This window comes from Eptesicus fuscus, chromosome 20, assembly GCF_027574615.1.
Source record: "Eptesicus fuscus isolate TK198812 chromosome 20, DD_ASM_mEF_20220401, whole genome shotgun sequence".
NCBI lineage: Eukaryota > Metazoa > Chordata > Mammalia > Chiroptera > Vespertilionidae > Eptesicus > Eptesicus fuscus.
Genome location: NC_072492.1, coordinates 15,488,330 through 15,505,122, shown reverse-complemented (window position 1 = coordinate 15,505,122; position 16,793 = coordinate 15,488,330). Strand labels below are relative to the sequence as shown.

The following is a 16,793-nucleotide window of genomic DNA, read 5'->3' as shown; positions in this document are numbered from 1 at the left end:
CCTCTCCCTGGCCTGGAGAACTGAGGTGGGGGTCCTGGCACGGGACTGGGCAGGGCTCCCCTCTGCGCTCCTCTGGCAGGGCTTCTCGGCGCTGTGCCAGGGCCTGAGGGGACCCGCAGCCAGATGCTGGCTGTGCGCAGGGAGTGGGGGGGGGGGGTGCCAAGGCGAGAGAGGGAGGGACTCCGCAGCTGGGCTTCCGCCTGGCTGCAAACACTCGGAGCTGGTCCGGCCAGCCCTGTGGGGATGTGTGGTGCCCGGCGTGGCCCTGGCAGGGGACTCTGTCCCGTCTCAGAGCCTCGGGGCTGTGTGGTTAGTGTGACACTCGGGGGTGGTATGTGTGATGTTCCTGGCTGGCCTGGAGAGTCAGCATACTTTGCTGAGCAAGACTGTGCCAGGAGGCTCTGTGGGTCCCTGGTTTCAGCTCCTCCAGACCCTGTGTGTCCCTCCCGGTGACCACGGGGGCCCGGGCAGATGGGGCCAGGTCAGGACTGCAGGCTCTTCCTCATTCCCGGACCTGCCTGCTGCAGCCGGGCGTGGGCTGTCCCTTCCCTTCTTCCTCCCTTTGCTGTGTTGTCCTGCTTTCTCCAGGGGAGCTGAGCATGACAGGTTAGGGGTGAGTGTGGGGGGTGACAGGGCACTTGTTTGGGGTTGGGCCAAGGAGTTCCCCAATCTCAGGCTGTGTCACCACTGGCTCCAGGACAGGGAGAGCCTGGTGTCCGCTCACCAAAAGGAAATGGCCTGACCCTGGTACACTGCAGGGTCTTAACTTGGGGACTGATGGCACCTGACTTATCTTTCAGAAAGACCATGTGGCTGTTGTGTGGGTAGTTGGTTTAGTGTGGAGGCCAGGAGCCCAGTGATGGCCACATGGTCCCCGTGAGGGACAGTGAGAGATGGTGGGGCAGGGGAGCTGCTGAGAAGTGCTCAGACTTGGGATATATATAGATATATATATCTTAATCCTCACCTGAGGATATGATTTTATTGATTTAGAGAGAGAGGAAGGGGGAGAGAGAGAGAAAACATTGATGAGAGAGAGAAACATCCATCAGTTGCCTCCTGTATGCTCTCCAACTGGGGATTGAACCCACAATCTAGGTATGTGCCCTGACCGGGAATTGAACCCGAAATCTTTTGGTGTATGGGATGGTGCTCCAACCAACTGAGCCACCCGGCCAGGGCAGTCAGGATATATTTTGACGGCAGACTTGCAGGTGGGTTGGAAATGGGGGATGAGGATGGAGAAATCAGAGGTGACCCTTAGGGTTTTGTCCTGCGTGTCAGGGTGGCTGGAGGATGGGAGATGGGCTGGGGTGGAGGAAGGTGTTTGAGGGAAAAAGTTAGGGGGCCTTCTGTTGGGCTTCGTTGAATCTGAGGTGCCTATCAGACATGCATGTGAACTCAGATCGACCTGGACTTGAACCTGGCTTCTGCCTTTTCCATGTTCGCTGCGGACAGTTGCTTACCCACGCTGGCCCTGCCACTCTCTAACCCCCTCCCTGGGCTCTTGTGAGGCTTGGGGGTTGGCATTTGTGAAGTGCTCGACTCAGTGCCTGGCCCATCACGGGTACCCAACAGAGGATACCTGGGGGCTTCCTAAAGCTTTGCTTCTATCATCCCATTTTCTAACTCGGAAACATTCAGTCGCTCCCTATTGAAGAGGTGAGCTTGGAACTTGTGTCTTGTGGGCTGATTTGGCTCATGGATGTATTTTGTCTGGTCCACATAGAGATCTTTAAACAGTTGGATTGGTTATCAATGTATAAGAATTGGGAGCGTTCACATTCAAATTTGGATTTCTGAAAAGTTGAAAAGTTGAAAACTCTGGTTACATCGAGCTTGTATTTCTGCTTGCAGCCCGGCACCAGATAAGCAGCAGCTTCCCCTTTAAGAAGGGGGCGTGTGCTCTTCAGTTCACCATTGTTTCACTCCCCCACTCTTAGGTCATCTTTGTTGTTGAGCTGAAATTTACAGAACATAAAATCAATCACTTTAAAGTGGACAGTTCAGTGGCACCTAGTACAGTCACCAAGTTGTGCAACCACCATTTTCTCTAGTTCAAAAATATTTTTATTACCCTCCCATAAAACTCCCTTAAGCAGTTACTCTTCCTTCTCCCCTCCTTCCAGCCGCTGCAGCCAGTAAGCTGCTTTCTGTATCTGTGGACTTACCTAGCCAGGATATTTCGTAGAAGTGGAATCATACCATACAGGGTGGTGCAAAAGTAGGTTTACCGTCGTTCATATGGGAAATACTACAATAACTGATAAATAATAATACAAGAATAAACTCTGTGCTTTGCATACTCACAATTGTAAACCTACCTTGGCCCCGCCCTGTATGTAACCATTTGGTATCTTTCACTTAAGCATAATGTTTTTGAGGTTCATTCACATTCTAGCATGTATCAATACTTTATTCCTTTTCTTTTTTTTTTTTTAAATTTTTACCTGAGGCTATTTTTCCATTGATTTTAAGAGAGAGTGGAAAGGAGGGGGAGTGACACACAGAGAGAAACATCAATGTGAGAGAGACACATCGATTGGTTGTTTCCTGAATGGTCCATGAGAACAGGCCTTGACCAGGGCCGGGGCTGCAACCAAGGTAAGTCCCCTTGACTGCAATTGAACCTGGGACCCTTCAGTCCTCGGGCCAACGCTCTATTCACTGAGTCAAAATGGCTAGGGCACTTCATTCCTTTTTATGGCTATACTAGAGGCCTGATGCACGAAATTCGTACAAGAGTAGGCCTTCCTTCCCCCGGCTGCTGACACCTGCTTCCCTCTGGCACCCAGGACCCCGGCTTCCCTCGCAGCCCCAGCTTCGTCAGGAAGGTCGTCCAGTCTAATTAGCATATTACGCTTCATTATTATAGATGATACTCCATTGTGTGGATATACCACAGCTTGTTTTTCTATCCATCCGTTGATGGACATTCAGTATGTTTCCACGTTTTGGCAAGTGTGAATAGTGCTGCTTTTCAGTGTACAAGTGAACGGCATTTGTGTACAAGTATTTGTTTGAGTTCCTGTTTTCAGTTCTTTTGGGTAGGAGTGGAATTGCTGGATGATATGGCAACTCTGTGTTTAACTTACTGAGGAACCGTCAAGTGTTCTCCACAGCAGCTACACCATTTTACATTTCCACCAGCAATGCATAAGGGTTGCAGTTTTTCCACATTCACAGCAACACCTGTTATTTTCTGGTTTGTTTTTGTAATCCTCACCTGAGGATATTTTTTCTATTGATCTTAAGAGACAGAGAGTGGAGGGGGGAGAGAGAGAGAGAGAGAAATATTGATGTGAAAGAGACACAGGGAGTGGTTGCCTCCCGCAAGTGCCCAGACTGGGGCCGGGTCTGCTGGCTGCTGCTCTAACCACTGAGCAACTTGCCCGGGCTATTTTCTGTTTTCTGATTATAGCCATTCTAGAGGGCATGATGTGGTATCTCACATGGTTTTATTTTACATTTCCCAGCAACTAACGATGTTGAACATCTTTTCATGTGCTTATTATCTGTATATTTTTGGAGAAATTTTGGAGAAATGTCTATGAAATCCTTTGCCCATTTTAATTGGGTTGTTTGTCTTTTTGCTATAAGAGTTCTTTATATATTCTGGATTGTAGTCTTTTATCAGATGTATGGTTTGGGAATATTTTCTCCTATTCTAGTGGTTGTCTTTTTACTTTCTTGATAATGTCCATTTCTTTGATGAAGTCCAATTTAGCTGTGTTTTTGTTGTTTGTTTCTTGTGGTGTCATATCTGAATCCGTTGCCAAATCCAAGGCTGTGAAGATTTACTCCTAAATTGTCTTCTAAGAGTTTTATAGTTTTAGCTCTCAGGGTTAGGTCGCTGCTTCACTTTAAGGAACTTTTTGTACATGGTGGGAGGTGTAGGGGTCCAACTTCTTCCCTCTGCACAAGGATATCCAGTTTCTCCAACACCACTTACTGTTAGGAGGTTTTTGATGACTAAGTCAATCTATGTGTTATCCCTTCCCTCCTATGTTATTTGCCTGGTACCTGTAGTCATCTGCATTTTAAAATCCTGTCTTAGAGATTTAAACATCAGTCTGTTGAATTTTTAAGATGTCTTACAAAAACCCAGTCATCCTTCCATTCTTCCTCCTGTGTCTGAATACAGCTCATTGTTGGAGCACCCGTTGTGGGTAGGGTTGGCTGTCCAGGGTGAGGGGTACAGTCTGTTGCCAGAGAACAGACAGTACTTACTGGCAGGGACACAGGCCTGCCCAGGCCTGGGACTCAGCCTCCACCGTGTGCTCCATCCTCCTCTTGCTGGGCAGAGTTAAGCATTCGGTCATTCATTCAGCACGCATTTCTTGAGCATCTACTATGCACCAGGTGGTTCTAGGCCCAGGGATACAGCAGTGGACAAAATAAAGAGCCCTGCCCTGGAGGATCTTGCGTTCTTTGCCTTCTTGGGGGGAATAACCCCGATGTTTTCCAAAGGCCTTGGCAGCCAGACCGGAGACCAAGCTGGCCCTCATCCTGCCCGCCCTGAGGATGGGGCGCTGAGCCGGCAGCAGAGCCCAGCCAGTGCGGTATGCACCGTGGTTAGGCAGCTGTAAGACTTACCGGATGTGGCTCCCAATGGGGTATGTGTTGTGAGTTTCTAGCTCCCCTAGCTTTCCAAAAAACTCTCCAGAAGTCCTTTTCGTGTGATGTCTTCCTTCTCCGTGGGGATGAGAAACTTGCTCTGAACCCCATTTTCCTCCTCCCCTAATCGCTGCGCAGCCCACATCTCCATCCCATTTTCCTGGGACCTGTGTGGGGTGAAGACACCTTGTCCTCCATCCTCGTCTCTTTAGTGTTTCTCGTTGCTGTTGACATGCCTTTGCCCCTCGTGTGTGTCCTGGGTTCGGGCGGGCAGGGATAGGAGGCAGTGGCTCCTGTGCAGGAGCCTGGTCTGTGTGGGATGCTATGCCAGACTGCAGACTGGCTCACGTTACCCCACCACAGCCCCGTGGTCCCCCTGTCAGCCCTGCTCCAAGGTGTCCTGTACTGTGAGCAGTGGTGGGTGGCAGTGGGTGCCACTTCTCCAATTAGGGTCAGGGAGGAGGGGTGTGGGGGGCTATTGGTGGGGGCCTCCTGGGCTTGGATGCAACAAGGAGAAAAGAACAGGCAAGGCCGTGACCATGGGTAGAGCTGCTGTGGACCAGAGGGAGGCAGGCTGGGCCGTTCCTGCCACGGGAAGGACACGGGGTGGAGATGGGGGATGCAGTGGCTCTGCTGTACTGGAACATGCCATTGCTTCTGCTCCTTCACCAGCTGGGCAGGGGCCAGTGCCAGAGAGCAAGTAGGGGCATCGGGAAGATTTCTCAAGACTGGCCTTGCGATGCTTGCGCTCTTCTGCTCCTGCTACCTCGGACCTCCTCCAGCATCCTCCCCGCCAAGGACTCGCTTTGCCCTTCCAAGGGGAGGCCGGGCAGTTTCTATATCGGGAGGTGTGGACGACAGGGGTTGAATCCGAACTGAACCCCCGGGGACCAGCCTGCAATTTCCTTGGCTGGGCGCTAGCTCGGTGCGATTATTTCACAGCCTACTTGACTACTGGCTGTTAAAGAGGAGCCCATGGGGGAATGCTGGCCGGGGTTCTGAGTTGAGTGGCAACAGCTGTTGCTAATAATACATTAGACAGCTGAGTGGATGCTGCTATTGATGAGGAGGCCGGATTACATTTCCCTGAGACAACCCAGTGCCTGGCTTCCTGATGGAGGGGGAATTCCCTTCCCAAGCGTGCCCCGGGCAGGACTCCCCTCTGTCCTAAAGGGCTCGTGGAACCACACAAGTGAGTCAGTGAGCATCTATTGAGTGCCTGCTGTGTGCCCTTGGCTGTGTGCAGCAATTTCAGGGGGTGTGGACCAGGGTGGGTCCGAGTGGCCAGAGCCACTGTTCCAGGCTGGCCTGAGTCACCCTGCTTCTGGGTGGAAAAGGAGACCTGCTCTGTGCCAAGGCTGGAAAGTTCAACCAGTCCCCGAGCAGCAGAGCCAGCCTGGCTGAGGTCAGGTTGCCACGGGCCGATTTCTGCTCCCTGGCACTGTCCTGGCACCAGTGGCCCATCCAGTGCGTCACTCGGGGCTGAGGCTGAATCACGGTCCTTCTCTCTCACCAGCTGTGCCAGCCCCTGGAGCATCTCGTTTTCATTCGGGAAACACAGACCCATTTTGATACTCATTTAAACACCCGTTTCTGGGAAAACCAATGATGTCAAGAAAAGCCAAGTGTTCCAAATCAGGAAAAATGAACCTGAAACTCCTCGCCGGTCCCCGTCAGGACAGGGCTTTTTGCAGAGCGAGCTCTGCAGTAGTTCCTTCTGCTGTTTCCTGAGCGCTGGCTGTGCACCAGGCTTTGGCCGGAACGTCTTGTCCACGCTCTCACTTCAGCCTCACCTGAGCCCTGAAAGGCAGGGGTGACACCTCCCGTTTCCAGGGGAGGGGACTGCGATTGAGTAACTTGCCACATGCCCCACAGCTGGGCAGTAGCCGGTGGCCACTCCCAGACCTGGCTGTGACCACTGGACTCTACTGCATCCTGTATCTACTGTACCCAAACCTCAGTAGCTCTCCACTGCCTTCCAGGTTAAGCCTGAATTTCTGGCATTCTCTCAGGAACTCTCAGGCCTAGACTCCAGCCCTTCTTTCCCGTCTGATCTTCAGGCTGTTGACCGAGAGGCCTCAGTCCAGCCAGATTGATCCAAGTTCATCCAGTCCACATCATGGTTCTCCACCTTCCCCGCCTTTGCCCACGCAGTTGCTACTGCCTGCAATACCCTCTCCACCTCTCTGTCAAGTGATCTGTTTATTCTTTAATGTCTGCCTGGGATTCCACCTTTTGCAAGAAGCTTCCCTTGATGTGGTGGTTTTAAAATATGTCCATGAAGCCAGGCCAGCGTGGCTCAGTGGCTAAGCGTCGACCTATGAACCAGGAGGTCACAGTTTGTTTCCTGGTCAGGGCACAGGCCCGGGTTGTGGGCTCAATCCCTAGTGTGGGGCATGCAGGAGGAAGCCGATCAATGATACTCTCTCATCATTGATATTTCTGTTGCTCTTGCCCTCTCCCTTCCTCTCTGAAATCAATATAAATATATTAAAAAAATAAAAAATGTCCATGAATATTGTTCTGCTAAGTGAGATCATGCCATATAATCTCACTTATATGTGGAATCTGATGAACAAAATAAACTGATGAATAAAATAGAACCAGAGGCATGGATACATGGAGCAGACTGACAGATGTTGGGGGGGGGGGGTGGAAGGGGGAGGGGCTGCATAAAAGAAGGTGAAGGGATTAGCTGGCGTCCTTATTGGAACCAGTGGAGAAACCCTGAGCTGGAACTACACAACTAAGCCACTTCGGAAGTCCTGACCCACAGAAATTGTTTTGAGTCACTAAGTTTTGGAGTCATTTGTTACACAGCAATAGAGAACTAATACACTTGACCACTCAGCCAGAAGTGCTTTTTGCCCCTGGACCACTGGTCATCTGTAAAATAACCCTGGGTACTTTGTCTCGTAACTAAGATCAAGTACCCTGGAAATTGGGCCCTGGCCTAGTATTTCCAGCATCCAGTCCATGCTTTGCAGGGGCTTATTAGGTTAGGTTAACTGATTAACCCAGTGGTCAGCAAACTCATTAGTCAACAGAGACAAATATCAACAGAACAACAATTGAAATTTCTTTTGAGAACCGAAAACCGACTTCTGCGCATGGGCCATGAAGTTTCAATCGCACTGTACGTGCGCGCCCGTACGTGGTATTTTGTGGAAGAGCCACACTCAAGGGGCCAAAGAGCCGCATGTGGCTTGCGAGCCGCAGTTTGCCGACCACTGGATTAACTAATACAAGGGCATTGTCTAAGAATACACCTGAAATATTGTTTGATTGCCAGTTGGCACGGATAACAGAGTGAGCAGAATTTGGGGGTGATTCAGGAGAGCCTCGAAGTCTATACTACACCAAGCCAAGGTCAGACCTGGACACGAGTTGGCCTGAATCCAGGGACTTCCTTTGAGCACCAAAGGCTGTCCTTGTGTCCCTGAACACACCCTGTCATGAAAGTGGCGGAAGGGCCTATAGCAGGAGGTGGGGGAAGCAAAAAGGAAAAGTTTATCCTTAACCTGTAATTCATTTCGGCATGTATCCTTCAAGATCTATTTCTCTGGATGACTCATGTGTATATTTATATGCAGATATATCTATATCTATCTATCATCCATGTATCTATGTAGCCATGAATCTATCTATCTCTATCCATTCATCCAAATAGGTTTTTTACATTTAATTTAAAAAAATGGGATCATGCTCTAGACTATTTTTTTCACTTAGCCACACGTTGTAAATATTTGTGCTAACAGAATCAGCACCGATCTCCTGTCATAGTATTTGATTGTATGAGCTTACTCCCATGCAGTATTATTCTTTCCCTCACTGGTGGATACTTTGGCTGTTTGTGCTTTTTTTTTTTTTTTTTTTTGCCTATAAACAATGTTGTGACAAATATTCTTGTATACATATCCTTGTGTAGTTGCTCGAATATTGCTGTAGAGTACATTCCTAGAGTGGGTTTATTGGACCAAAATATGCGAACGTTCTAGACTTTGGGCTCACAGTGCCCATTTGCCCTTCAGAAAGGTTGTGCCAGGTGCACATGTACCTACTGCCCCTGTGTCCTTAGCTCCATATCCTTGCCGGCACTGGGTTTTCTCCTTAATCTTGGCCAATCTGATAGATGGAAGATGTTATCTTATCTTTATTTCTTTAATAACCAGGAGGGTTGGGCATGTTCCTTGTGTTTCTTGGTCATTTTATCTTTCTCCTTGAGCAACTTGTTCATGTCCTTTGCACATTTTTTGTTTCCCTTACAAAACCAGTACTTGATTCCCTTTTATGGCTAAGTACGATTCCATTGTATGGATCTCTGCAGTATTTGTTTAATCATGAGTTGGTGGGCGTTTGGGTTGCTTCCACTTGTTGGATATTATGAATGTTGCTGCTGTGAACATTGGTGTACAAGTTTCTGGTAGGCATATGTTTTTATTTTTCTTGGGGGTATATTGCCCAGGAGTGGAGTTGCTAGGTCAGATAGTGAGTCTTTGCTTAACTTTGTGAGGAACTGCCAAACTGTTTTCCACAGTGGCTGTACCATTTTATATTCCCACCAACAGTATACGAGGGTTCTAATTTCCCTTTATTCTTGCCAATACTTGTTATTGCCTTTTTGGTTATAGCCATTCCAGTGGGTGTAAAGTGGTCGCCCATTGTGGTTTTGTTTTGTATTTCCCAGTGATTAATGATGTCGAGCATCTTTGCATGTTCTTGTTGTCTCTTTGTATAACTTCCTTGGAGAAATATATTCTAGATACAAATCTCTTATCAGACATATGACCTGCAAATATTTTCTCCTATTCTGTGGATTGTCCATTGAAGTACAAACACTCTTCATTTTGGTGAAGTCTAATTTGTTGTTCTTTTTTAAAACAATGTACATGCACATGGGGCTTCCAGACCCTGCAACCTGAACTGCTGGTGGGTCAGAGACACTCTGCCTCTGTCAGGTCAGCTTCGGCCTGGGAGGGGCCATCTGGAGCCTGCCGCAGGGCTGGGTCTCCCCAGGTCACTTCACGAGGGACCCTCCCATGGCGGTTCTCTCCTGAGGACTCTGAGGGCAGCCGGGCTCCAGGTGGTCCTGGCCATTGATGCCTGCAGAGGAAGGGAGAGCGTTTGGATGCTCTAGCTCTGCACGGAGAAGTGACAAGGACACACTTGGTCCTCCTTATCTCTGCTTTCTGGTCTTTCCTCTCTGTCTGGGCACTCATGAACTCATGGCTTGCCAGGGCCCAGATGTGGGCAGTGGTGTTCAGACAAGAAAATGTGGCTGTTTCCACAGAATGGGAAGTGGGGAAACCCGTGTTTATTTTGTTAGGCTAGAACTTTCAGCCCCTCACACCTTCATCCCACTTCCTCCTTCTCCTTTTTGACTCACCTGGAGTTGACAAAGGTGGTACCCAAGTAGGATACTGATTTGGACTTACGTAGTTTGAGATTTTTAAAACAGCCCATCCGGGCCCCCGGAGGATGCCGTTCAGTGGCTTCCAGGTTGTGCTTCTCCAGCTGCAGGCACCGGGCAGCCACAGGCAGGGACGGCATAGCCAGGGCCCAGGCCCCACCGCTGCCCTGGCCAGGATGGCTCTGCTTCTATTGCCTTTAAAAAAAAATCTTCGCCCTAACTGGTTTGGCTCAGTGGATAGAGCGTCGGTCTGCGGACTCAAGGGTCCCAGGTTCGATTCCGGTTAAGGGCATGTACCTTGGTTGCGGGCACATCCCCAGTAGGGGGTGTGCAGGAGGCAGCTGATCGATATTTCTCTCTCATCGATGTTTCTGACTCTCTTTCCCTCTCCCTTCCTCTCTGTAAAAAATCAGTAAAATATATTTAAAAAAAATCCTCACCCAAGAAGTGAAAATATTTTTTCCCATTGATTTTTAGAGAGGGAGTGGAAGGGAGGGGGAGGGAGAGAGAAAGTGGGGGAAGAGAAAAACATTCATGTGAGAGAGACACATCAATTGGTTGCTTCCTGCACGTGCCCTATTTGGGTGCAGGAATCGAACCTGCAACCCAGGTGACGCGCCTTTGACGAACCTGAGACCCTCTGGTGCGCAGGCCAGTGCTCTAACCATTGAGCAACCCCTATTTCTTTTCTGTATTAGAGTTCCAAGTGAGATTTTGTATAAGGAGATGGAAGGGCTGTGTTGGCAAAGCAGTTGGACAACTGCTCGTGGTGGACACCTTGGCCCCATTGTTGGGTTGTAAACATCCCGAACACGAACCCTGCCGGAGGCCGACTCCCGTGGTTCTCTGGGGAACTCGGATTTTCCCAGAGGCCCCCACGCTCCTCTCTGCTGACAGAGACAGAGCGGCTGCTCTCCCCGTGGCACTTGCCAGCCTCCATGTTTAACCTTTCCTTTTGTTGATTGGGGTGTTCTGGCCCTGCAGCTCTGCGAAGGCAAAATCAAATTACCTTCCCTCTTGATCCAAATGCATTTTGTCTCCGGGAGAGCCCTGGGCTAAGGAAGCTTTTAGACGGTCCGTGAGGCGGTTTTCTCAGCAGACCTCCTGGCTGACACCCCACCTTTCTCTCCCCTCTTTGTGTCTTTCAGTCGGCGGAGTTCTTCGAGATGCTGGAGAAAATGCAGGTGAGCATCCATCCCCAAGGGGGAGAGCCGAGCCCTGGGGGGCCGGGGTGCTGCAGCGACCTCGGGGGACACCGCACCAGGCAGAACCCACGCGCAGAACGTGGGCGCCTTGGAGGGAGGGGCAGAGAAGAGAGAACTCACCGTCCCAATGGCCCGGACAACCCGAGGCCATTTCCACACTGAGCGGCACAGTGGCTTCCGGGCCGGCTCCTGCCGAAGACCAGGGAGAAGATCAAAAACAGAAACCCCAGCAGAGTGGACGGACGGGCTGCCATCGGCCCCACGGATGTGGGGAGAGTTTGAGAGATGCTCCTGGAATGGGCCGGAAAGAAAGCCCCTTCGTGGGGGCCTCATCCTGTGTCTGGGAGGCAGAGCGGAGGGCGAGAGACAGACCTGAGTTCAAACTCTGCATCTAACGCTGGCTTGCCAAATTCCTCCCCCTTTCTAACCACCGCTCGCTCCTGTTTTTTGTCTACTAACAGACGCGTTCTCCCCTCACTCTGACACCAAATGTGTGGTTGCGTTCCCCCCACCAGACCATGCTGTGAGCCAGCTGGGTTCCACGCCGTTCTGACGCTGTCTCCCTGGAGGTAGTGTCAGCTCCCACAGGGCACTCAGATGCCAGTCGCAAGTCCAGGTTGCCACCTGGACTTCTGACCGGGGCACCGGCTATAAGTAGGAGGTCCCCACGACCCCCTTTTCCAGTTCAATGAATTTGCTGGAGTGGCTCTCAGAACCCAGGAAAAACGGTTTACTTACCAGATTGCCAGTTTATGGTAAGAAGGATGCAACTCAGGAGCAGCCAGCTGGAAGAGAAGCATAGGCAAGGCCTGTGGGAAGAGCCCGGAGCGGCCATGCCCTCTGAATGCCCCAATCTCCAAACCTCCACGGGCCCACCAACCCCAGACGCTCCCCAAGCCCCATCCTTTTGGGTTTTATGGAGGCTTCATTATTTAAGGCATGATGGATAAAATCACCGGCTGTGGGTGATTGTCTCAGCCTCCAGCTTCTCTCCCCTCCCCCGCGAGTGGGAGTGGCTGGTGGGTTCCCCTGTCAATCAGCTCCCATCCTTAGGAAAGTCCCAGAAGTCACCCCATTAACATAAACGCACTAACACAAACTCATGGGGAACACTCCTTTCGCCTTTATGGCTCTGGAGCTGTTGCAGGAACCAAGGACGAAAGACCAGATCCTAGAACAAAACTGCTCCCAAGTTCTCTCATTGCTCTTGTCACTTAGGAAACTCCAAGGGTTTTAGGAGTTCCGTGCCAGGAACGGGATAAAGACCAAAATATATATTTCTTGTAATAAATCACTGTCACAGCCTCCATAAAGATAGAAGAACGAAAATGTCCACTTGCATCGTTTCTGGGATGAAACGAGATAATTTTTGTAAATACTTGGTGGGCAGTGCATAGAATCAGTGTTTCGGGTGCGGGCTTTTGTAATTGCTCATCACCAGGGGGTCGGCCTCTCAGGAATATGGGGAGAGGTCCAGAAGGTATAATTGATGCAGGTGGAAAGAGTGGCAAGAACACACTGATAATAGGGCATATATTTTAAGCACTGGTCTGGGGTAAGAGATTGACAGGTGTTATCTCATTTCTTCTTGACAAGGCCTCCAGGAGGCAGGTATGTTGTTGTTATCACCACCATTCCCATTTCACAGGTGAGAAAACTGAGGCACAGAGATATTAAACAAAACACTCAAGGGCTCATGGCTAGCAAGTAGCTCCCGAGCCAGAAGGCATAGTCATTCTGTCATGCTTCTTACCTGAAGTAGATGCTCCAGGCGCAAGGAAGGAAGGGTCTATAGGAATGGTCTGGAATAGGGGGAAAGGCACGCAGGGTGCCCACTGCCGTCCTGAGACGCAGGCGGAGCTTCTGAGAGCGCTGCTGCTGTGAGCGAGCCAGGTCCTCCCTGGAAAGCAGGTCTCCCTAAGGATGGGGAAGGGGAGGGCTGGTTTGAGAGAAAAATATTCGTAGTGGTTGTGTCATTACCACGAGCAAGTTATTAAGACCCGCCTCTGTGTCCAGCAAAGTGTGGACTCCCAGCTAAATTAATATGTATTTATATGCATTTAGGGGACTTGGAACCAGGTGGCGGGCACAGGGATGGCAGGTGCCTTGACAGCGAGTGCCTATATAACGGAGAGCTCCGTCCGCTGGAAAGCCAGGTCTCACCCGAGCCCACGGAGTGGTGGCAGTCTGGGCAGCTGGCAGGGCGTCCGCAGCGCACCCTGCCTTCTCTCTGGTTTCTCCACGACCGCCCATCCCTCGCCCCCAGGGAGCAGCCCGTTTCTCAGCCCTGCGTAACCGGCCTTGTGCTGTCCTGTTGTTTGGAGGCCGCGGGCTGGACCTCTTAGCTCGATCGGGAGCCTCTGCAGGGCGGGCGTCTGGCTGTGGCTCCCCCGGTGTCCTCACGGCAGCCCACCCCAGGGGCGGTTGCCGACTCCGTGTCAGTGGAGACTTCGGGGTTTAGATCAGACTTCAGTGTTTAGGTCCCGACCGTGTGCCCACTGGGCCCCAGCCTCTGAGGGGCCGGGGTTTCCAGCTCCTCTGGGTGTAGGAAACTCACATGGAGAAACCCACGTGGGGATTCTGCCCCTGAGGGTGGGTGCCATCTGGCCTCGAGCTGCAGTGTGGGCCTGAAGCTCAGCAGGCAGGTGCCCGGGCCCTCTGTGAGTTGTGAGGAGCAGAAACTAAGACCCAGGACTCCTGACCCCAGTCCTGGCGGCTAGGAATGTGAAGAAGGGCACAGGTCCTGTGCAGCACAGTTTTGGGTCCCCTCCGTTCTGGGTTCAAGTTCTAACGCTGACAGGCTGCAGCGGAGTGACCTTGGTCAAGCCGTCCGACCCCCCTGAGTCCCAGTTTCTTCATGGGGGAGCGGGGGGGGGGGAAGGAGAGATAATGAGGGGAGGGGACAGCAGTGGCTGTGTCCAGGCGGAGGGGAGGGGACAGGAGGAGGTTTGTTCTCCGGCCCAGGGGCTGTTCCCAGGCTGGGATGACTCATGCAGGACACACAAAACAAACTTCTGACGTCAGGCCCTTCCCCACCCGCCCAGTTTGCCTCCCTGGACAGGGTCTGCAGGCCACCCAGGTGGTTTCCTGCCTGTGTGGGGAGAGGAGCACCTGCCCAGTGGGAGGGGCCCCCCACCCACCTGACCAGGGCCGCAGGGTGACTCAGCCCAGCGAGGCCGGAGGAGCCGCCGTCTAAGTCTGCCCAGTGAGCAGGAACCCTGAGCCCGTGGGCTCGGCGATTTGGTCATGCACTTGGTGGACAGATGGCCCGGCTTCAAAGCCAGGCCCTTCCACGCACTGACGGTGTGGCATCCGGCAGGCAGCTTCCGCCCTGGGCCTCGGTTTCCTCTTTGGTAAAAAGGTGCTGAGGGCTTCGGAGGGGCCGGCAGAGGGAGTGCGCTGTGGAAGGCTCCAGTCCCCGGTCTTATGACGAGGCAGCAGCTGCTTCCCGACCCTCTTCTCTCCTGGTTGTCCCACCGATGATGTGGATTGATTCACGTGCCCGTGGGAACGCCCTGTGCTCTCCGCCCACAAAACCCAGTTAAGTGGGAACTGGACCGTAAGGTCTAGGCACTGTCCCCGCGGGGAGTCTTCCCCGATGCCTGCAGGGGAGCCGTTTAACCCAGGCCCCGCCGTGGTGGTGTCTGCTCCTTGCAAGGACACACCTGAGAGGGGGCGGGCGGGTGTTAGAATCCTCGTTTCACAGAGGAAACTAGGAGGGCTACAGAAGGCTTAGCATTGTGAAGCGTCACTAATAGCAGGGCAGTGGCAGGATGAGGACCAGGCTGAGGCCACCTGCCTGCCGCCCATGGGCCCTCCCACCAGGGAGGGGGTGGAGCTGGTGTGGCATGAGGTGCAGAGTCTGGCTCTGACCCCCACAGACGTGGGTTCCCTTTCTGCCCCTCACCTCATCCTCTGGGAGACTGGGGGCGATATTTCAACACCATGATGATGATACTGCCTACCTCGTGGATAGCAGTAAGTCACAGCCTTTAGTATATGCCGTCACTCTTCCACGGGCTTAACCTGTTCTCCACATTTTACCGTCACCACCATCGTAGGTGCCCTTGCTGTTCCCATTTGACAGCTGGGAACACTGAGCCACAGAGAGGTTTTGTGACTTGCCCGAGGTCATAAGGTCATAAGTGACAGTGTTGGGATTTAAACCCCGGTGATCTGGCTGAGTCCATGCTCTTCACCCCCTGCCCTGCTGCATTCAAGGTGAAGAGCATGGACTCAGCCAGATCGCCAGGCTGTGAGGTCTGAGTGTGACGAGGTGTGTGACTTGCGAGGGCCCAGCACGTGGCAGCCCTTTGCTGTTATGGCCACTGACCCCCGGCTAAGGCGGGTGCTCCCGAGGGACTCCTCCGTGCCGTCTCTATTCTGTGACCCTTGCTTGTCCATGGATCCTCTTCTCCTTGTTTCTGCAGGGGATCAAGCTTGAAGAGCAGAAGCCGGGACCCCAGAAGAACAAGGTGGGCTGGGTGGGCGAGGTGGCAGCCAGGTGGGCCCCGTGAGGGGGCCGGGTGAGAGCAAGGCAGGGGGAGCGGCCAGCATGCTGGGGCCCGCTGTCTTACTCCATTGAACTCGGGTTTTCACCAGGAGCCACTGAAGTGGCTGCACTTTGTTGACTAGGGCACGGGGAGCAGGAAGCGAGGCCTTTAGGCAGCTGCAGAGCAGGCTGGGGCGGAGGCCTCGGGGGAGACCCCAGGCTTGCAGTGTGGCCTGGCTCCCGCACACCTGCTCCTGTGAGCGAACCGCACAGTGTGTAGGGGTGGCAGGCTCTGCTCCAGGCTCCCGCAGGCAGTCAGCTCTCGGCTTCCGGGTCTGTTTCCAAGGCCCAGGAGTGCAGTTTATCCCCCGGAGATCAGCCCCCTTCCCCGGGGTGGGGACCAGGCCCATCTCCCTGTGGGAGCCTCCTGGGAGAGCAGCTCGTGTCAGGATGCGTGTGAGGTCCAGCGCCTTGTGTCCTGCGTCTTCCTTCCTCTGCACTGCATCTTCCGCTGGCCCCTTTGCACTCAGGTTCTGTCCGTTCGGGGAAGAACTCGAGAGAAGCCAGAGCCCAAGCTGCCTCTAGGCTGTTCACCCGCCGATGCGCCCGAAGCCCTGGTGCAGCCCGCCAGGCCCCCAACACCTCCCCCCAGGCCTGGGGGAGGGAAGGGAAATAGTGACCAAGCTTCACGGGCCGTGCTGGGGCTCACGGTGGCATTGTGTGTTTGTCTTGCAGGACGACTATATCCCGTACCCCAGCATCGACGAGGTAGGAGCCCCCTGGATCCTGTCTCGGGGCCAAGGCTCGGGGCGCTGATGGTGATGATGGTGATGGTCCCTCTGCCGCCCCATGGTGGGGAGAGCCTTGGGACTTGAGGGCCTGAGACCTTTCCCATTTGTGACTTCAGCTTTTTAAAAAAAATCAGCCCTAGCTGGTTTGGCTCAGTGGATAGAGTGTCAGACTGCGGACTGAAGGGTCCCAGGTTCGATTCCGGTCAAGGGCATATGCCTGGGTTGTAGGCTCCATCCCCAGTTGGGGGCTTGCAGGAGGCAGCCGATCAATGATTCTC

The 16,793-nt window shown here is 52.7% G+C and overlaps 1 protein-coding gene across 1 annotated transcript in view; it reads left to right on the top strand.

Annotated features, from left to right (window-relative positions):
- The window catches only part of RAP1GAP2 (RAP1 GTPase activating protein 2), a 143,060-nt gene that overhangs the window by 70,384 nt on the left and 55,883 nt on the right, over positions 1 to 16,793 (top strand). The window contains exons 3-5 of the mRNA XM_054708801.1: positions 11,176 to 11,211; positions 15,663 to 15,707; positions 16,460 to 16,492. Of these exons, the coding sequence (XP_054564776.1) occupies positions 11,176 to 11,211; positions 15,663 to 15,707; positions 16,460 to 16,492 (114 nt within the window). The remainder of the gene's footprint in view (positions 1 to 11,175; positions 11,212 to 15,662; positions 15,708 to 16,459; positions 16,493 to 16,793) is intronic.